The sequence below is a fragment of the Penicillium lagena genome, assembly GCF_028827675.1.
Source record: "Penicillium lagena strain IBT 129212 chromosome Unknown utg000001l_segment0_segment0, whole genome shotgun sequence".
NCBI classification, from domain to species: domain Eukaryota; kingdom Fungi; phylum Ascomycota; class Eurotiomycetes; order Eurotiales; family Aspergillaceae; genus Penicillium; species Penicillium lagena.
This window is the reverse complement of record NW_026623222.1, coordinates 1,001,269-1,021,064: the sequence shown is the minus strand read 5'-3', so window position 1 is coordinate 1,021,064 and position 19,796 is coordinate 1,001,269. Positions and strand designations below refer to the sequence as shown.

The following is a 19,796-nucleotide window of genomic DNA, read 5'->3' as shown; positions in this document are numbered from 1 at the left end:
CAGCATTAAACATGGTCAAACAGAGCCAGCTGGACCATCGTTTGAAAAAGAGGCGTGCCCAACCCTGTTGCTGGATCCCATCCCTCGGTGGCATTCCATCCAGCACCCGGCACATACGGGGTGCTGAGTCCAGCATCGGTCGTTCCATGGCATCCCCGGGAGCCGCCCTCTACAATGTCTGTGAATCCATATTGACCCACAGAATACAACCACGGGTTGAGAAATCCCATTCGAGGGAGACCCTGCGCCAGACGAACTGCGTTCAGTTGGGAAATGATGCCAGCAAATACAGGCGCTGCGGCACTAATTGATGTCAAATGAAGCCGTCATCTAAAACCAGGAGCTACTAACCTTGTGCCACTGATCTTCAGGTATGTGTCGTGGTCGCGGATGGCGAAATTGCTGGCTTGAGTTGCTATGTCGGGGATGGCTCTTCCTGTCCGGTTGTACAGTCCATCCCATTCGTCACCCAGACGATTCAGGTAACCATTCACTGCATCGTCCTGGTACGAAGGACGGGAAAACAGCTCTGAAAACCCGCCTCCAGAGAAATCGATCGCCTTTTCAGGAGCGGTACCGTATGTCCCACCGACGGCCGTGACAAAGGGACAAGAGGCTGGGAAGCCCGGGAGGAATTTGGTCTGATTTGTTCCATCATTGCTCAGACACGACCCTCCAGCTCCAGAGTCTCCACTGCTGAAAATCACCGACACCCCACGAGCACCTAGTTGGGCAAACAAGTTGCAGACAGATGTCACGTACGAGGCGGGAATGCTCTGCTCGGATTCTCCGTATGAGGTGGAGAGCACTGCAGGCAACTCATCGTCTGGAAGATTTATCAGATACTGGAGCTGGTCCAGATACGGCTCGTTCTGCGAGTCACTCGCATTGGGCTGATCTGCTTCCGCTTCCAAGGGCCCGCGTCCTCCGGTGGTGTAATAGGTGGCCGAGGCTTGGTAGGCCACGGAGAGGGCGTACTGGATATCCAAGCTTGCCTCTGTACTTCCGCTCCACGAATCCTGATCATTCAGTCCGCCATTTATGGACACGACGGTGAAGTTGGCGTCTGTGTGGTTTGGCGCGAACTGATCCATGAAGTTGTTGAAGTCGGAATACCGGCCATACTGCTCCAGGAACCCAGATATTCCCAGTCGATTTCGTGGATCGGGTTTTGCATGCGTGTCGTACAGCCCGTACATATCCCGAAGACAATCTGGCGTCATGAGCCTGTCGCAGCCGCTTGCCAAATCCTCGGGCGTTGCCACAATAGGCTGGGCTAAAGGTAGGGCTCTGTGCGGCCCGAGATTTCCAAATCGAGTGGTTGGCTGAATTATCTCAATATAGGGGTGTAGCTCTTCAGGCACGGAATAGCTCAGGGTCCTGATGGCCGAGGTCTGACTGTCGTCGTTGTGGTAGTGGAAAAAGCGCGTCTTCAGCATTTTCTCGGCTTGCGGGACGAACGCTTGCCATTTAATCCAGTTGCGATTGGTCTCAATGGTTTCTATCGAGACATTCTCGGATTCCAGCCACGACAGAATCTGCGACAAGATATCAGGCGAGGGACGCAGGAAGTCCTCCACTTCGCTGCGTTTCATATGTTGTCCATACGTTGGATGGCCTGGAGTGGAGAGCTCAACGACCTTCTTCTCAAATTCGGCAGTTTCGGTCTGCGCAATCGCCAGATGGAATGTCATGCGCTTGGAGGCTGGCGGTATACCTCGTTTTGACCATCCATGAGGTACGCTTTCCAGCTGCTCCACTGACCGGTAGCTGGATCCAACGGCCAAGCCTAGCTGGAAGCAGCATATAACTAGAAGCAGAAGGGGTGGACTCATCGAGGCTTTGCAGTGAGTGTTATCTCGCACGGAAACTGCAGAAATGAATTGGTCCCAGTGCCTGTCTTGCTGTTATAGGAATGGGCGACACATCGGAACGCGCCGAACCGGAAGTTCATGAACACGTGCTGGTATGTATAACACGATTAAATTGCTCCAACTACATGATCGTTCCGAGTAACTATATACAGCGGATTGCGGGAAATCTGTCAACCAACACACTGCGCCAAATTGAAGAGATAGCACCGCTCCCACTATACAGTCAAGCTATCCACTCAACGATGAGGAGTGACGCCGTCGAGTGCAAATAACGTTGGCCGGACTGTGGCACTTTACTCTTTTTATACTTCAATAGAGCGGAATACTTATTCTGCGGGGTAAGTCAGGGGGTGATTCCGTGGACCACAGCCCCAAATCCCCGTATCCCGCTGGCCACTAGGAGGTTAACCAGCATGGCCGTGTTGCGGAGGAAAGCCCGGCAAATGGGCCTCTTAACGCCCACGAACCGTTAGCCAGAGCTAGCTCTTCACATCCCTACCAAAACGAGCGAAGTAGACCAGTCCAGGTCGTAGGGGTGTAATAGCACACTGCCCAGGGTCCGGATTTCTTTGTTTCCTCGCCCCAATCCCAACGCCATCGATGACACTAGGATTTAATCCGACCACTGAGCTCCAGAGGCCCGATGGTACTTTTACACTGAATCTCTCCAAGAGCAGACCAAATTGCACCACTCCCGCACTGGAAGGGATAGCTTGTAGACCTAACCTTTCCCCTATTGACTGCCATTTCGGGTAGCTTTGGCAATCCAGCCTTGTACCCAATATTCACGAGTGTCAAGAATGCATCTAATAGGTCCACACGCGTACCCGGCTCGATAGGTCCTTGATTGGAACAGAACAGAGCAAGGGTTGTGTAACAGCATTTACCGAAATCGATAGTTGGTGCCTTGTGGCCTGATAATCACACCGGAACATCTCCACGCCGAGATCCAGCGGGATGCGGGATGATCGACGTCACTGTGAACGGTTGTTGCTATCAGTGTTTTCTGGCGTGGCATTCTAACCTGCCAGAGCGATTCTCCTCACAATCTCCTCATTCCGACATTGTCTTGCAGCTTCACGGCCTTGCGAGGCGCATGATCGGGGTGAACTCGAAACAACGTCATCACAGCATTCCACCCTGCCCGCGATATCTACAGTGACAGCTCTCTGACCCCGCGGTCATCAATCTTTCCTCCTCAACCATCCCAATCCACCATGGCTGAGTCGGACGTCCAGCACGTCCGTCGGTTGTCGGCGGATAACCAGACCATCTCGAAATCCGACATCCCGCTGAAAGAGCGGTTCTTCCGCTACTTCCAGCATGAAATCACTTGTATGTGTCCTTGAAAAGGACTCCACTCTAATCTTGTCGGGTGTATAATTTCTGACAGCCCTTAAAACAGCGCTGCAAGAGCAAATGGATCGTCTTGCGGATACCTCTTTAATCGGCGGGGAGCGTGTGGATGCGACGGACCATTGCCTCGCTGGAATTGTGCGGTTGTCGAATGAAGTCAGAGATGCCGCCAGTTACATCCCCACCTACGATCAACGGGTCTATGCCGAGGTAGGCGAGTGTCATGGATGTTTGTTGGTCAAGTATGCTGACTGACCTTCCCGCAGGCAATCAAAGCGCTGCAGGACAAGTTGAGTGAGACCCGAGCAGCATTTGAGCCCCGCTACAAGTTCACTTTCAAGACCAAGAAAAATGCGTCCGCCATCTCCCTCTCCGACGCCGCCACCTTGGCCGCCCAAGGCCGACGCACTATTCCAGGGTATCGTTCACCTGGGACTTCGTCGGCGGATTCTTCCGCTTTCCAGACGCCAAACCCATCCACCCCACTGAATGAGCCGGAGAAGCAGCATCAGGAACGGCCCGAGCTTGCTCCCACTTCTTTGCCCCCAGTGTCTCTTGAGGGTGGACTGAAACCTAAGCCCGAGAAGAAAGAAGGCCCTTCATTCGCCGCGACCTCTGTGTCGTCTGTGTCGGTGAACGATCACTACGGCCTCCACATCATGCTCCCAGCTTCGGGATCAACATCCACCGTCCCAGCGTCCATGACCTCTCTGCGCCACTGCGTGGTGGACATGTCCATTCCCACTGCCGATGGGAAGCCATACGCAAGTCTGACCATTAAGGGGGTCGACGAAAGTCTCCTCATCTGCGGCCAGGTCAATGGTCCCGCGCATATCACCGGTGTCGAGCATAGTGTGTTGGTGGTTTCATGTCGCCAGTTTCGCATGCACAACTGCCACGACGTCGACGTCTATCTCAGCTGCTCGAGCAACCCCATTATTGAGGATTGTTCCAACATCCGATTTGGTCGGATACCCAGAGCCTATGTAAGCCGTCGTCAAAAATCTCCGGAGGGGTCATTTACTAACCTACTGCTCTAGGCCCTGGACCATGATCGTGTCGACCACGAAGACCGCTGGAGTCAGGTTGAGGACTTCAAGTGGATCAAGCCGGAGCCCAGCCCCAACTGGAGCCTTCTGGATCCCAATGATGCAGTTCCAGAGGAGGTGTGGGCAGAGATTGTCCCTGGCGGGCCCGGGTGGTCTCTCGATGATATTTTACATGCTATCAAGCTTGTGAAAGGCTAGTTCACTGGCTCTGGTTTGGGAATTGGAAGTAACGATGATTTTAACGCCTGTTTTACTTTTCTCTGCGAGACTGCCGTTCTCATTCTCATATTTCCTTCATTGCCTCCCTGCTTTTTTCACGATTGCAACTCAAATTGTTTGCACGATTCAGGCTGGACTTCCTAATCCGCACTAACGTCTGCTTCTATGTACCAGTAATTCATTGACAGAAAATCAAAAGCCACATTATCTGCCAAGTATTTTTGTTTTGCGATATCTCAGTTCCTACACTCTCTAGACTGAACAGCCGAAACGGTACGCAAACTAATCGGTGAACATCTTCCCAATTAGCCATATGCTTCATATGCCGCTCTCCAACCGATGCATGGCCCCCCAAGGCCCAAGTACTCAACAGGCATCTCGTTATCAGTACGATAGCCTCAGTCACACTGCTCCCACTAATTTTGTTCTGCTTCTTATAGAAGTGGTCAAACTTCGAGCCTAGTGCATCAGCCAACGTCTTGACCTCTCCATTGGGGTGCTGTGCCTCCCATGGTCGTCGACATGTCTTGCCCTTGCAAGTCTTCCTGGTGAAGCGAGACGACACTCACATTGCGAGTCAACCGGGGGTGTTCAGTCGAATGGATAATATGCAGGATCATCTTCGATGAATTTAAAGAAAGGGAAAGAGCTTTTTTTTTCTTTTTCTGTAACTGTAGCATAGTTGCGCAAATATATGTTTGTATCCTAACTCAATCGCGACTTTCTGCCTACACTCAGTAACTATCAAATGCCTATTTACTCTCTCCCACCTTAACAATCTTCCCAGTCTCAACCTGATACACGTACCCGGTAATCGGAACATCCAGGACCAACTTATCATCTTTCAGGATTTTGATATCATCCAAAACACTCTGCTCCAAATTCTTGAAAGGCAGAAAGGCAATATGGTCCACATTCTGATTCAGATCCGAACGGATCTTGTCACGGATAACCTCGTCCGTGAAAGTGAGCATCCCACAATCGGTCTAAGAATGAGTGTTCAGCACTTGCTAAATGATATCATCTTGGTGAGTGACTACATACGTGGTGCACAATAATGATCTCCCGGGTGCCGAGCAACTGTTGCGAAATAATGATACTTCGCAGTGCATCGGTTACTCGCCCTCCGGCATTGCGAATCACATGGGCGTCGCCTTCTTCGAGGCCTAGAGCGCGAGCGGTGTCTTTACTGTGGTGTGAGATAGTTTCATATAGATGAAGCAGAAATTTATTCATGTCGGAGATCTTACCTAGTCGAGCATCCATGCATGCCACGATGGCCACCTTCCTATAGATTTGGTCAGATATCAGGATCCGCTTTATATGCTTAAATGGCGGACTAATATATCTATCAAAGATGTGATGAATTACCTCTGTGGGGGAAGCTGCAAATCGCCTTTAGTGAAGGACGCTGCATAGTTCGCATTCGCAGATTCGACTTCTTTGGCGACAGACATGACGATGGGTTCGCAGGATCAAGTCAAAGGAAATGACAAGGTGATTTTAGAAGATAGACACACGTATTTAAGGCGATGATTTCCCCGCATTTGTATGTCTCTGCCATTCAGTATGAGGAGATATTCTGTTACTCTGGGCTACGATGGCGTGATACAACTTAACATGGATGGCTAGCCAATTACACCATCATACCAGCCCGGGGTGTTCTTCCTCATCTGTTAATATCCAATGATAGTTCCGTGCTTCACGTGATAGGTGCATGACGATGATTTGTTTTTGAGAGCTTGATTTACATGTGCTGGTCTGCTGGGAGTCGCGCCATAGTGGGCTTTTTACGTCTTTTTGCTTTTGTTTCTTTGCACTTCTCATGATAAAAGCATACTTTTAGATCGTAAGCACTGTCAGCGAATCAGCTGAACAGACTCAAGCCACTTTAGAACCGGGAAAAAAAGTCATATGGTTGAAAAACGTTAACATAAAATCAAGTATTAAGAGGAAGTGCTGGTCCAAGTGGTTTTGAACGAAGGATACTTTTGAGCTTCCAGGCCAAGGTCCTGGTAGATGGTTTGGTCTCCTGGGAAAACGTGTGAACTTGATGGTGAACTCGATAGCAGCTCTATGTCCAGTCTTACCCTGCAGCGACTCGACCCGATTTTCATTTTCCTGCTCCAGTTTCTCTACTTCCTGCCCAGGCTCCTGCTGGTGCGGCTCCTTGAGCCCTTCTGAGACCGCGGCCTTCCCAAGTTCATTCTGGGCCTCACCAATCATAAGGAATTGGGCATTAGGATAGTCAAGGAACTCCGGCTCGAGGGGGATCCATCGTAGATCGCCGAACTTTTCGCGAATCCTAGAAACCATTAAGCAATGCTGCACTATGCTTTATACTTTGTGGGCTTATACGCACGGTTCAGGGTACTCTGGTTCCTTGGGCAGCTGAGCAAAAGATGGGCCGGGGAACTTCGGATTCTTGGACTGGACGATCCAGCTTCCCTTGCTGCGTAAGCCGAAGTTTTCCTGGATCTCGCCCAGTTCAGCAGGTATGGTCAAGATATAGGCCAGATGGGATGCTTTGCGCGTAGAGGTGATCGCATAGACACCCTCTGCATAGGGCCTCGCTTCCTGCACAGTGCGTTCACCCTGGGTGGAAGTCTGATACTTTTCTCCAGCGATAAACTTCTCCTGCAATTGCTGCATGGTCTGTCCGGCCTTCTCTACAAAGCCCATGTCTCTCTCCTTGGCTGAAGTCGGGAACTTCTTCTTCGGGAGAAGCATCAAGCGGCATCTAGCATCCCGGTCGACGGGTCCTTGGTTGTGATCCAGCTCTGCACCCTTAGGGGTAGGTCGAAGCACAAAGAAGCTTCGGGCAACATCACCCACACCGTGGGGATCTTCCACATTCACTCGAGGACGGAAGAAGAAATAGATGATGCCTTTCTCGAGGATGTTGGATGACACGACATTCTCTCTTTCCTGGGACGTTCGAACCCCAGCCTCGGTGGTTTGATTGTCCTTGGCCGGTCCATCCGGTAAGTCCTTCTTTTCCAATGCTGGCTTGGCTTCCTCCTTGGCGCCTTCCGTGACGGGCTCTGCAGCGTTGGCGGGCTCTGCAGCTTTGGCGGGCTCTGCAGCTTTGGCTGGCTCCGGAGCTTTGGTTTCGCTTGTTTCGGGCAATTTGGTCTCTTTCTTCTCTCGCTTGGGTGCCGGGGCCTTCTGCACTGGTCCCTTGCGCTTAGATCCAGTTTCCTTTACCTCGCTGGTGCTCGCTATAGCCTCTTTCGCCTTTTGGGCTGCTTGACGGGATGATGTTCGAGTAGACATGGCAATCCAGAGACTCCTGTGAGCAATTGACAACGTTGGACTGAGAATCATGGAAGATACGGAAGATGACAAGCTCCCAGAACCTTTAATTGGGGCACTGTTCAAGGCCGGTGATGCCAAGTGACGTAATGCATACCGACTGCCTATTACGGTATGTCACGTGGTATGATGTCTTGTGTCGGACGGTCAAATCAGTCGATGTCCATCTCGTCGCCCATCGGAGTATCGTTCATCGTCTCCGTACTGCTCGTATCGGTCGATCGCCCGTCAGGGCTCGAGCTGGCGCTCGATTGGGCTTCTCTAGCTTCTCGGAAATCGTGTAGCGAGATGGGACCATCTTCCTTGGGGTGTTTGCTGCGTCGTCGTGGTCTCTTGGGGCAGAGGCCTGTAGAATGGGTATCTTGCGATCTGCTTCGTGATCCGAACGGGTGACAGTTCAGAGGATGGAGGTGGCCTGTGCCGGTTGGCTTTCTCTTCTTGCCTCTTTTGGGACTACTTGGATGGGTCCATGCGTGGGAAGAGTCCGTGGCCGAGTCCAGATCATTCATGTAATCGGCCAGTTCACGCTGCCAGCGTTCAAAATTGTCCGGAAGACAAGGTAGTTCTTTCTGGGCGACCGGAGCCCAGTCATCGTCCGGCCGGTCATCGTCAGGCTCTTCGATGGCGTATGGCTTGACGGTGACATTGTCTGTGACACTGTCGGTGGTCTGAAGCGGTGTTGACGGTCCTGATTCATTCAAGCTGTGGCCGCTGCCGTCTGCAGGGGTGTTGTTCCCTCGATCCTCCGAGGCAATATCGGAGCCCGAGTCGTGCAGAACGGAGTCATGCATAGGGATTGAATTGCTCAGAGGAGAGTGTTCTGCCATAGTGGTGGATCCTTGGTGAATTCTAGCTTGAGTGGCATCTTGAATTGTTTATTTCTGTGGTAGGTGAGGGAGCGCTGAAGCGATCGATGGTGAAGGAAGTAGCTAGAAACTCGTGAACATCATCCGTTCCAGATGCTTCCCACCGCGAACAGACCCGCACGACGTCCAGTCGACAACGCAACAAGATTCCCGCTACCAGATTCCCGCTACCGAATTCGTCACCGTCGAATTCCTCCTCTCGCCAGTGACAATCCTGATCATAATGCTCGACTCCTAGTGACTGCCTCGTCCATCCCGATAGACAGCACTCACCGCCTTCCCCCTGATTGGCCCCGGCCTTTCGCTTGCACCAAGAGTCCACGTTTAGTTTACCCTCGCTCTTGTTGTCTGTTCACCTCAAAGCCCATCTTCATCCACTCCCTCCACCCCCTCTTCCCCTGGTTTCTCGGTGGATGCGGTGGTTGCTTTGATCTCTTCACTGCCTAACGGAGCTTGCTACTTTTATGGTGCGGCTCCGGCCACTCGCCCAAGATGCAGTCCTCTCCAAACATGCTCACAAAGGTACGCCCCTCGATTGGCCCCGATGTTACCACTCTGGCTCGAGGGCGGCAACTCTGTCGTCGTGGCCAATTGCAGCTGCTAATTCTTCTGCCACGTTCAGTTTGAGTCGAAATCCTCGCGAGCCAAGGGGATCGCATTCCACCCCAAACGGTCAGTTGGTCCCGCGGGGTGACCCTAAACACGCCCGAGCATCAATGCTGACCCTCCACCAGGCCATGGATTCTCGTCTCCCTTCACTCCTCGACCATCCAACTGTGGGATTACCGCATGGGAACGCTCATTGACCGATTCGAAGAGCACGATGGACCCGTTCGAGGAATCGATTTCCACCCAACCCAGCCCCTGTTTGTTTCGGGAGGCGACGACTACAAGATCAAAGTCTGGAGCACCCAAACTCGGCGGTGTTTGTTTACCCTGAACGGTCACTTGGACTACGTGCGCACTGTGTTCTTCCACCATGAACTTCCCTGGATCCTGTCTGCGTCCGATGACCAGACCATCCGAATCTGGAATTGGCAGAACCGATCATTGAGTGAGTAGTATCCATGCCATTGGAGTTGATAACATCGCTGACGGTTGCGTTTTGTCTAGTCTGTACGATGACCGGCCACAACCATTATGTGATGTGCGCGCAGTTCCACCCCACCGAGGACCTCATCGCCTCCGCCTCCTTGGACCAGTCGGTCCGTATCTGGGATATCTCCGGTTTGCGGAAGAAGCACTCTGCCCCGACGACCATGAGCTTTGAAGATCAGATGGCCCGCTCCAATCCCAACCAGGCCGATATGTTTGGCAACACCGATGCGATTGTGAAATTTGTGTTGGAGGGCCACGATCGTGGGGTGAACTGGGTATCCTTCCACCCATCATTGCCCTTGATCGTGTCGGCGGGCGACGACCGGCTTATCAAGCTGTGGAGGATGAGTGAAACCAAGGCATGGGAAGTCGATACCTGCCGCGGCCATTTCCAGAACGCCTCTGCCTGTCTGTTCCACCCGCACCAAGATCTTATCCTTTCCGTCGGCGAGGACAAGACCATTCGAGTGTGGGACCTTAACAAGCGGACTTCTGTGCAATCCTTCAAGCGTGATACGGATCGCTTCTGGGTTATCGCTGCGCACCCCGAGATCAACCTGTTCGCTGCGGGTCACGATACTGGTGTTATGGTGTTCAAGCTCGAGCGGGAGCGCCCTGCGTCTGCGGTCCATATGAACCAACTCTTCTACATCACAAAGGAGAAGCACGTCAAGTCATACGACTTCGGCAAGAACGTTGAATCGCCCCCGATGCTCTCATTGCGCAAGCTCGGCTCCCCTTGGGTTCCTCCCCGCACAGTCTCTTACAACCCGGCAGAGCGGGCCATTCTGGTCACTTCGCCGGCTGACAATGGCACTTACGAGTTGATTCACCTGCCCAGGGATCCTACCGGAGCCGTCGAGCCCACGGACGCTCTGCGTGGTCAGGCTTCATCTGCGGTCTTCGTCGCCCGAAACCGTTTTGCCGTCTTCAATCCCTCCAACCAGCAGGTTGACATCAAGGACCTCAGCAACTCTACGACCAAGACGATCAAGGCTCCGGCGGGCACGACCGACATCTACTTTGGTGGCACTGGCTGCCTCCTCTTTATCACCCCCACCTCGGTCGTTCTCTTCGATATTCAGCAGAAGAAGGAGTTGGCAGAGGTTGCGGTCAGCGGTGTGAAGTACGTGGTTTGGTCGAACGACGGTCTCTACTGTGCTTTGCTCAGCAAGCACAATGTGACTATCGTGACCAAGACCCTCGAGCAGGTTAGCACTCTGCACGAAACCATTCGGATTAAGAGTGCCACCTGGGATGATGCCGGTGTGCTTCTCTACTCGACCCTGAACCATGTTAAGTACTCTCTCCTCAACGGTGACAACGGCATTATCCGCACTCTCGACCAGACGGTGTACTTGGTGCGCGTTAAGGGACGGAACGTCTACTGCCTCGACCGCAGTGCTCAGCCACGCATCCTCGAAATCGATCCTACCGAGTATCGATTCAAGCTGGCCCTAGTCAAGCGAAACTACGATGAAATGCTGCAGATCATCAAGAATTCGAGTTTGGTTGGCCAGAGCATCATCTCGTACTTGCAAAAGAAGGGCTACCCGGAGATTGCTCTGCAATTCGTCCAAGATCCCCAGACCCGGTTTGACCTCGCTCTCGAATGCGGAAACCTTGAAGTTGCTACCGAGATGGCGCGCGAACTTGACCGTCCCAACTACTGGAATAAGCTCGGGGTTGAGGCCCTGGCCCACGGTAACCACCAGACAGTCGAAATGACCTATCAGAAGCAACGGAACTTCGATAAGCTCTCTTTCCTCTACCTGTCTACGGGTGACCAGGAGAAGCTTGCTCGGATGGCTAAGATCGCTGAGCATCGGGGTGACTTCACCTCGCGTTTCCAAAACGCCGTCTATCGTGGTGATGTTGAGGACCGGATCCAGATGTTTAAGGAGGTGGATTTGTGTACGTTGCCGACTCTGCCTTGGTTGTTTTTTATGACATTTGCTAATTTTTTGTTACAGATCCTCTTGCTTATCTGACCGCCAAGTCGCATGGCATGACCGAGGAGGCCGAGTCCATCCTCGAAGCCTGTGGTCTCACAGAAGACCAAATCAGCTTGCCTCAAGTCGAGGAGCCCTTGAAGGTTGCGCACCCGATTGTGCCGACTTTCAAGAACAACTGGCCGGTTAAGACTGCTGGCCACTCTTCCTTCGAGAAAGCACTGCTCGGGGAAGTTGGAGCCGGTGATGAGGAGGCCGGTGCTGATGGTTTCGATATTGAGGAAGAGGAGCAGGAAGCTGTTGTTGCTCATGATACCCTGGAAGATGAAGAGGAGGATGCTTCCGGATGGGACATGGGTGATGATGTCAATGTTGAGGAGGACGTTGACTTTGTCAACGTTGAGAGCACCGATGCTGGAGCAGGCGGCTCTGAGGCCGATCTGTGGGCTCGTAACTCTCCGCTAGCAGCCGACCATGTCGCTGCTGGCTCCTTTGACACTGCTATGCAGCTTCTGAACCGCCAGGTGGGTGCCGTCAACTTTGCTCCTCTCAAGCATCGTTTCTTGGAGATCTACAAGGCGTCGAAAACCTACCTCCCCGCCAGTGCTGGCCTCCCATCTCTCGTTAACTATGTGCGGAGAACAGTTGACGAGACGGAAAGTCGCAAGGTGCTGCCCATTATCCCGCGTGATCTGGAGTTCGTTGCCACAAGTGCCCTCCAAGAAGGCTATGCGACCATGCGCGCCAACAAGCTGGAGGAGGGAGTTCGCATCTTCAGGGATATCCTGCACACTCTTCTCGTCAACACGGTGTCTTCTGAAGAGGGAGCGGAGCAGGCGAAGAAGATCATCGCCAGTGCTCGGGAATACATCCTTGCGATGTCGGTTGAGCTGGAGCATCGTGCCCTCGGTACCGATGACGAGGCTGATCTGAAGCGGAAACTGGAGCTGTCTGCATACTTCACCATCCCCAAGCTCGAGGTCGCTCACCGGCAGCTGGCGTTGATGGCTGCCATGAAATTCGCCTTTACCCACAAGAACTACGCTTCCGCCCTGAGCTTCGCCAACCGCATGCTAGCCAACGGCGGCTCCGCCAAACTTCTAGACCAGGTAAGATTTATTGGTTATGTTATAAACCATCCATGCTAATTCTCCCAACCAGGCCCGAAAGATCAAGACTCAGTGCGAGCGCAATCCGCAAGACAAGATTGAAATCGACTTCGACCCCTTTGCCGAGTTCGACATCTGCGCCGCCTCGCACACCCCGATCTATGGCGGCTCTCCCAGTGTCTCGGACCCCTTCACCGGTGCCAAGTACCACCCGCAGTATAAGGGTACCGTTTGCCGGATATCCCAGGTGACAGAGATTGGTGCCCCGGCCAGCGGCCTCCGTCTCTACGTGCCGAATCAGTTCTAGAACTTACAGCATGATGAAGTCTGACGGTTTCCTTTCCCCTCTTCTCTTCTTTTTCTCTTGACATGAAGTTATAAAAAATGGGTTTTTGGTCCATTGTCTGTGTGATTGGGGAGAAGTTGTGTTCGGCGGCGCTTTGGAGGGACTGGGAGCGAGAGAAAATTTACTCCTGCGCAACCCATTGTCTAGATGTCTTTTTCCTGTTTGTACGCCAGATCAATAATTCTTTAGCGATCCTAGTTTGTATGCCAACTTGTGTTTTCTTTTCTAGTTATAGTTACATCGATGGGAATAGATTGGACGGTCTATGGTGAAAATGTAGTATATCGTACATGGAAAGCAGAGATGTCTAGGTATCAACACATGAGTAGAGAGGGCAAAACAGAAACCTCCAAACAACTTTAACTCCAACCCCATCATAGGAATCCATCATCATCCGGCACCATCATAAGAATCATACATCTCTCTAGAGAAACCAAGCAAGGCCCTCCTCTTCACCTTCATCCCTCAATCGCACCGCCCATCCTTCCACCCAGTCCTCCACCTCTCCTCCCAAAACCGACAATCAAACTCCTTCTTCCCCAACTTTCGATTAACCTCATTATGCGCGTCGCACATCCACCACCCAAACTCCGCCCGAGTGCCCAGCCGCGGCTCATTGCGTCCACTCGGATGCGCCATCCACGCCTGAAAATCATCCGCGCACACCCAGCAGGGATACAGGCGCGAAAACAGCTTCAGGAAGCCCTGCATGTCCCGTTGCTGTTGCGTGTTTGCTTTTTCTGGGTATGTGGCTGCCATCGAGTGCAGGAGGGTCCAGGTTGAGCGGCCGAGCTCTTCGACGTCCGGTGGGCAGTCTGCTGGTGTGCTTGTGCTCGTTGAGGCGGCAGCAGCGGCTAGAGAGGCTGCGGATGCGGATGTGGCTGAGGATGCGATGCTGGAGGATGAGGTTGAGGAGGAATCGGATTTGGCTTGCTTTGTTAGAGCTCGCCATGAGGCGACGGAGGTGCAAGTGCGGCAGCTGTGATGGAGTTGTTAGTCTTGCTGTCCGCCATATAGCAATGTGCGGCTGCGAGTCACGGTGCGTACGGCTTTCCATCCTTGTCTAGAACCACTCCTTTGGGTAATGGCTTCTTCAAGTCTCTGTCTTGTGCCGCCTTGGAGGATGCGCCGGGGGCTTGCTGGTTAAACAGATGGGCCTGTGCTCCGAATTTAGAGTCCATCTGTTCAGGAGGAACCTCCGCCATGCTGTCCGATAGTTGTGTCGTAGGTCCGATGGACTGGGGAGTGAGAAAGACCAGAAGGAAGAGATCGGGAATAATAATGTTGGAGTGGCAGATGGATTTGTCAAGTACAAGGAACCGACCAATCACCGCCGGCCCGAAAGTACCGAAGGAGGAAATGCGCTTCACGCCTTCCACCATCACGAGTGGAATTTATTTGATTAGAAGAAAAGGCAATTGTAAGGTTGCTAGTTACCGCTTCGAGGTTGCCATCGGCCCCCAGATACACAGTGAGCCACCACTGTGCGACCCTAAGTTGCACCGCTGCTCACCGAGTAAGTTGATTGATTGCTCATCTCAGGTCGATTAGGTTTCCTCACCGTTCCCACCAGTTCGATATCCAGGACGGACCCCATATAAATGCTTATTTAGCAATGGGCTTGATATGATCTGAATAGAACTCCAATATCGACAATAGGATGTTATACTACTACAATTCCTTGCTACGCTGTATACCAATACCAATCACGTGATCACAATGCGGGTGACGAACTGGATCGACCGAGATACCTACGGACTTGGTTGGAATCGTTCTTTTGTCGATTGATGACTGCAGCCTGTTGAAAAGACACCCTGATCCCACTATCTGAAAGAAGGGAAAGCTCAGCTGCGCGCATCCCATCTTGTCTCTGGCGAGTATAGACTCTGACGCGTCCCTTACGATCCCGTCGCGTCGTGAACCCAGAGTTCAAGTGACACCCTCTAGTCTTCAATACATATAGCACCACCATGTCAGCCAAATATAGCATCTATTCATCCTCTGAGTCCGAGAACGAGCAGCCGTCCGTCCCGCCAGACGATGCGCTGGAGAAAGCATTGCGCGAAGCTGTGGCCGCGGTCTTCAAGGCCGGGAACCTGGAGGAATTGACCGTGAAACGAGTGCGACTCGCGGTGGAACAGAAACTCGGTCTGGAGGAAGGCTTTTTCAAGAACACGGGCGAGTGGAAGGCGCGCAGTGATCGAGTCATTAAGGACGAGGTGGTGCGTTTCATGATTGTCTACTGGTTACATTTAGACCATGCGATATAGGGACAGGTGCTAACTCTCGGTATTCTGTTTTCCTAGCAAGTACAGGATAATCTGACCATGTCGCAAGAAGCGGCGCCAATTGTCAAATCCCCTCCGCCACCGCCAAAGCCGGAGACGAAGGCCCCGAAACGAACCAAATCCGTCAGCGCGCCCAAGCCGAGAAAGCGCCAAAAGACCGAGACACCCGTGTCTGATGGAGAAGAGGAGTCTACTCCGCCCAGTGAGGAAAGTGACTTTGAAGAGAGCGAAGAAGAAGTCAAGAAGCCCAAGAGGAGATCATCCGTGAAAAACACACCCAAGAAACAAGCCCCCAAGAAGGACGTGCCGGAAGATTCAGACGTTGAGGCATCTCCCGATACTGGAAAGCCAGCCGCAGACGAGGGCGCCAAGGATGACTCTGAAAGCGAAATGTCTGTGGTCCTAGACGAAGAGCCCAAGCCTCCGCGGAAACGGAAGAAGAGCACCGAGGCCACAGCCAAAAGTGTGAAAAAGGAAGGGAAAAAGGCTGCAACCAAAGCAAAGGACGAAGATCTCGATCCCGATCAGGCCGAGATTAAGCGACTACAAGGGTGGCTCGTCAAGTGCGGGATCCGCAAGATGTGGTGGAGAGAACTAGCCCCGTACGAGACTCCCAAGGCAAAGATCAAGCATCTCAAGGGCATGCTAGAGGACGCTGGCATGAAGGGTCGGTATTCCTTGGAGAAGGCGAGTCAGATCCGGGAAGAGCGGGAACTGAAGGCGGATTTGGAGGAGGTCCAGCAGGGCGCGAAACAATGGGGGATGGGATCGGGCGAGGAAAGCGATGCAAAGCCTCGACGCAGGCAGGCTCCTCGTAGCCACCAGGCGCTTGCGTTCCTGGATGACGAGGGCGAAGAATCGGATTGACGGACCAGCAGCTAGCCTGTCTAGTATGGTTGTTTATGCATCATCATCCTGACGAATGAAGTATATGTTTCATCCATCATCGGCTGGCTTTGGGTCCGCTCATGCGCTGAGCGGCCAGACTGAAGACGGCGATCGAGGAAATAAACAGAACGAGGTTGTAGAACTGTTCCGACCGTCAGCAATCCATTGCGCTTGAGCGTGATGTAGGGGGTCACATACTGCTGTCCGCGAGTACTCGTTCTCTTCGGCCTCGGTCCTGGCTTCGACGAAGAGGCGACGGAGGTTGGGGAGATTGCCCTGGAAAGTGTCAATAATGGAGAGTCTATTGTGTGGACAAGAACTACTCACCATAATGGTGGGTGGTGGTTAGGGACTGAGTGGAAGGGAATAGGGAGATAGATGGTAGGCAAGGCGGCGGAGAGTCTTTGTGGACAACTTTTGGCAAAACACTAGTTGCACCCTTTCTTCTTTCTTCCCCATCCATCCCCACTACACTAACTTACCCTCCCACACTCGGTCGTGGCCACTCATCCCTGTCAATAGAGACAGGCCCGACACACAGACAGGCAGGCATGGTCTAATTCCTGTCTCCGTCACTCCCATCTCTTCTCTTCCATTCCTAATCGCGCGACCGTGCAACCAACCACCTTCGCCCCGCAGCCCCGTCCAACGTCCCTCGACCACTCCCAACTCCCCTCGCTTGATCTGTTGGCGGAGGCGCGACTCGGTCGTTGCTGAAGCTTCCCAATCCACAGCATGGCGATGAACAAGATCCGAGGCGCCTTTGCGGTGCCCCGGAAAGGCGAGACGTATGAGTTGCGAGCTGGCCTGGTGTATGTTCCCTTCCGCAATCGGCTCGCTCTTTGACAATGCTGACCACCATTGCAGTTCCCAATATGCTTATGAACGGTAGGACCGGCCAAAATGTCGAAATTGGGACGACAATGTGGCTGACCCGGTAACAGGAAGGAGTCCATCCAGAAAACGATCATGGCCATGACATTGGGCAAGGACGTATCCGCGCTGTTCCCGGATGTCCTCAAAAACATTGCCACGGGCGACTTGGAGCAGAAGAAACTGGTATACCTTTATCTCATGTACGTATGCGACCACGTTCAACTTGCACACGCGCCCTGACAGGAACCCCCAGGAATTACGCCAAATCCCATCCCGACCTGTGCATTCTCGCCGTCAATACCTTTGTGCAAGATTCCGAAGACCCTAATCCGCTTATTCGTGCGCTGGCAATTCGAACGATGGGATGTATCCGGGTGGAGAAGATGGTGGATTACATGGAGGAACCGCTTCGGAAAACCCTACGAGACGAGTCGCCGTATGTCCGCAAGACCGCGGCGATCTGTGTCGCCAAGCTGTTTGACCTGAACCCGGGAATGTGCTTGGAGAATGGCTTCTTGGAGATGCTGCAGGAGATGATCGGTGACCCGAATCCGATGGTTGTGGCCAACTCGGTGACCGCATTATCAGAGATTTTTCACACAGCCCCCGAGACGCAAGCCCTGCAGGTGACATCCAATACATTACGGAAGATGCTCATGGCGTTGAATGAATGCACGGAGTGGGGACGGGTCACGATCCTGTCGACCTTGGCGGAGTACCGGACGGGCGACGTTAAGGAGTCAGAGCACATCTGCGAGCGCGTTGCGCCTCAGTTTCAGCATGTCAACTCGAGCGTGGTTCTTGCAGCCGTCAAAACGGTGTTTTTGCACATGAAGAATATCAGCCCGGAGCTAAACCAGAACTACTTCAAGAAGATGGCCCCGCCGTTGGGTAGGTCTCCTGAAAAGACTGCGATGATTATCTACTGACAAGTGGCAGTGACTCTGGTATCCTCCGCACCTGAAGTGCAATATGTGGCTTTGAGAAACATCGATCTACTGCTGCAAAAGCAGCCGGACATCCTCAACAAGGAACTCCGCGTCTTCTTCTGCAAGTACAACGACCCGCCGTATGTCAAGTTCCAGAAACTTGAGATCATGGTGCGGATAGCAAACGACCGCAACGTGGATCAGCTGCTGGCGGAATTGAAGGAGTATGCCCTCGAGGTTGATATGGACTTTGTGCGGCGTGCCGTCAAAGCCATTGGTCAAGTCGCTATCAAAATTGAAAGTGCCAGCGAGAAGTGCGTCAACACACTGTTGGATCTGATCAACACCAAGGTGAACTACGTTGTCCAGGAAGCCATCGTTGTCATCAAAGACATTTTCCGGAAGTACCCTGGCTATGAGGGCATCATTCCCACATTGTGCAAGTGCATCGATGAGTTGGATGAGCCAAACGCCAGAGCTGCACTTATTTGGATCGTTGGTGAGTATGCCGAGAAGATCAGTAACGCGGGTGATATCTTGGGCGGGTTCGTGGACGGCTTCAACGAGGAGTTCTCTCAGACCCAGTTGCAGATTCTTACTGCCGTGGTCAAACTATTCCTCAAGCGGCCTGAGAAAGCCCAGGGCCTGGTTCAACGGGTTCTTCAGGCGGCCACCGCGGAGAACGACAACCCCGATGTTCGGGACCGGGCGTATATCTACTGGCGCCTGCTCTCCAACACGAGCGACTCGAATGCCACCAGGAACATTGTGCTCTCAGACAAGCCTCCTATCCTCACTACTATCAACTCACTCCCGCCGGCGCTTCTGGACCAACTTCTCACCGAACTCTCCACCCTCTCCTCCGTATACCACAAGCCTCCAGAGCAATTTGTCGGTCAAGGCCGGTTCGGAGCTGATGCTGTCCAGCGGGCAGCCATTGAGTATGTCTCATTTTTCTTTTATATTAGACCAAGGTTTTGCTAACATTTTCTTCTTTTAGGGAACAAATCCAGAACGCGCGCGAGAATCCATTGGCTGCGGCCGCAGCCGCCGCCGCCGTCAGTGGCACTGCGGCCCCTGCGCAGACGCAAAGCAATATCGAGAATCTGCTGGACATCGATTTCGACGGCGGTGCCCCTGCATCCGCGCAGAAAGAACCCACAAGCGGCATGTCTGGTCTAGAAGGTCTCGCCGGCACACCTGTGCGGGTGCAGTCCCCTGCAGTCGGAAGCCCTCCACCGCAAGCAAGCAACAACTTGGACGACCTGCTGGGCGTTTTCGGAGACTCCGGAGCCGCCCAGCCCTCCTCTAGCGGCGTCAATGGTGGCAATGGCAATGATCTCTTGAACGGGTTTGCCGACCTCAACATGTCGGGAAATGGAGCTCCTCAGCAGAGCAATAACCCACCCAAGAAGTCGAACGAGGACATCCTGGGGCTCTTCTAGTTTTGAGATTTGTTGCTGCCGATGGTGGGGGTGGTGGGTGTGTTAACATATATCCCGGTGTTTTCGCAGGTGCGGGAGAGAGGCCCTGAACAGAACGAGATAGAATGGTTTCTTTTTTTGTTTTTGCGTCTTTCTGCTTAATTCCTGCTGCATCTTGCGATCGGACCTCCAAAAGGGTTGCATGTA

The 19,796-nt window shown here is 52.9% G+C and overlaps 10 protein-coding genes across 10 annotated transcripts; 4 read left to right on the top strand and 6 right to left on the bottom strand.

The window, feature by feature from the left end:
* Positions 1-5: 5 nt before the first annotated feature.
* On the bottom strand, positions 6-1,835 carry N7510_000446 (S53 family peptidase; the record flags this gene model as incomplete). Its single annotated transcript, XM_056972376.1, has 2 exons — positions 6-303; positions 352-1,835. 2 exons carry the CDS (start codon positions 1,833-1,835, stop codon positions 6-8), a joined length of 1,782 nt encoding a protein of 593 aa, XP_056837493.1.
* A 1,256-nt stretch (positions 1,836-3,091) lies between these two features.
* Positions 3,092-4,477, top strand: N7510_000445 (putative tubulin-specific chaperone c; the record flags this gene model as incomplete). Its single annotated transcript, XM_056972375.1, has 4 exons — positions 3,092-3,209; positions 3,268-3,440; positions 3,497-4,216; positions 4,271-4,477. 4 exons carry the CDS (start codon positions 3,092-3,094, stop codon positions 4,475-4,477), a joined length of 1,218 nt encoding a protein of 405 aa, XP_056837492.1.
* Positions 4,478-5,250: 773 nt separating this feature from the next.
* Positions 5,251-5,955, bottom strand: N7510_000444 (beta-class carbonic anhydrase; the record flags this gene model as incomplete). Its single annotated transcript, XM_056972374.1, has 4 exons — positions 5,251-5,484; positions 5,543-5,682; positions 5,749-5,786; positions 5,870-5,955. 4 exons carry the CDS (start codon positions 5,953-5,955, stop codon positions 5,251-5,253), a joined length of 498 nt encoding a protein of 165 aa, XP_056837491.1.
* A 489-nt stretch (positions 5,956-6,444) lies between these two features.
* Positions 6,445-7,774, bottom strand: N7510_000443 (uncharacterized protein; the record flags this gene model as incomplete). The annotated part of the gene is made up of 3 exons (XM_056972373.1): positions 6,445-6,530; positions 6,589-6,803; positions 6,861-7,774. 3 exons carry the CDS (start codon positions 7,772-7,774, stop codon positions 6,445-6,447), a joined length of 1,215 nt encoding a protein of 404 aa, XP_056837490.1.
* A 191-nt stretch (positions 7,775-7,965) lies between these two features.
* Positions 7,966-8,640, bottom strand: N7510_000442 (uncharacterized protein; the record flags this gene model as incomplete). Its single annotated transcript, XM_056972372.1, has 1 exon — positions 7,966-8,640. The coding sequence occupies one exon, from the start codon at positions 8,638-8,640 to the stop codon at positions 7,966-7,968; it is 675 nt and encodes a 224-aa protein (XP_056837489.1).
* Positions 8,641-9,171: 531 nt separating this feature from the next.
* N7510_000441 (coatomer subunit alpha) lies at positions 9,172-13,145 on the top strand (the record flags this gene model as incomplete). The annotated part of the gene is made up of 6 exons (XM_056972371.1): positions 9,172-9,201; positions 9,302-9,351; positions 9,414-9,733; positions 9,793-11,691; positions 11,751-12,838; positions 12,891-13,145. 6 exons carry the CDS (start codon positions 9,172-9,174, stop codon positions 13,143-13,145), a joined length of 3,642 nt encoding a protein of 1,213 aa, XP_056837488.1.
* A 504-nt stretch (positions 13,146-13,649) lies between these two features.
* On the bottom strand, positions 13,650-14,389 carry N7510_000440 (flavin-linked sulfhydryl oxidase; the record flags this gene model as incomplete). The annotated part of the gene is made up of 2 exons (XM_056972370.1): positions 13,650-14,163; positions 14,232-14,389. 2 exons carry the CDS (start codon positions 14,387-14,389, stop codon positions 13,650-13,652), a joined length of 672 nt encoding a protein of 223 aa, XP_056837487.1.
* A 765-nt stretch (positions 14,390-15,154) lies between these two features.
* On the top strand, positions 15,155-16,339 carry N7510_000439 (putative transcriptional regulator; the record flags this gene model as incomplete). Its single annotated transcript, XM_056972369.1, has 2 exons — positions 15,155-15,406; positions 15,491-16,339. The coding sequence occupies 2 exons, from the start codon at positions 15,155-15,157 to the stop codon at positions 16,337-16,339; spliced, it is 1,101 nt and encodes a 366-aa protein (XP_056837486.1).
* Positions 16,340-16,415: 76 nt separating this feature from the next.
* On the bottom strand, positions 16,416-16,690 carry N7510_000438 (DUF5310 domain-containing protein; the record flags this gene model as incomplete). Its single annotated transcript, XM_056972368.1, has 2 exons — positions 16,416-16,502; positions 16,559-16,690. The coding sequence occupies 2 exons, from the start codon at positions 16,688-16,690 to the stop codon at positions 16,416-16,418; spliced, it is 219 nt and encodes a 72-aa protein (XP_056837485.1).
* A 405-nt stretch (positions 16,691-17,095) lies between these two features.
* On the top strand, positions 17,096-19,610 carry N7510_000437 (putative AP-1 adaptor complex subunit beta; the record flags this gene model as incomplete). The annotated part of the gene is made up of 6 exons (XM_056972367.1): positions 17,096-17,172; positions 17,228-17,248; positions 17,305-17,436; positions 17,490-18,127; positions 18,176-19,106; positions 19,166-19,610. 6 exons carry the CDS (start codon positions 17,096-17,098, stop codon positions 19,608-19,610), a joined length of 2,244 nt encoding a protein of 747 aa, XP_056837484.1.
* Between the last annotated feature and the right edge of the window lie 186 nt (positions 19,611-19,796).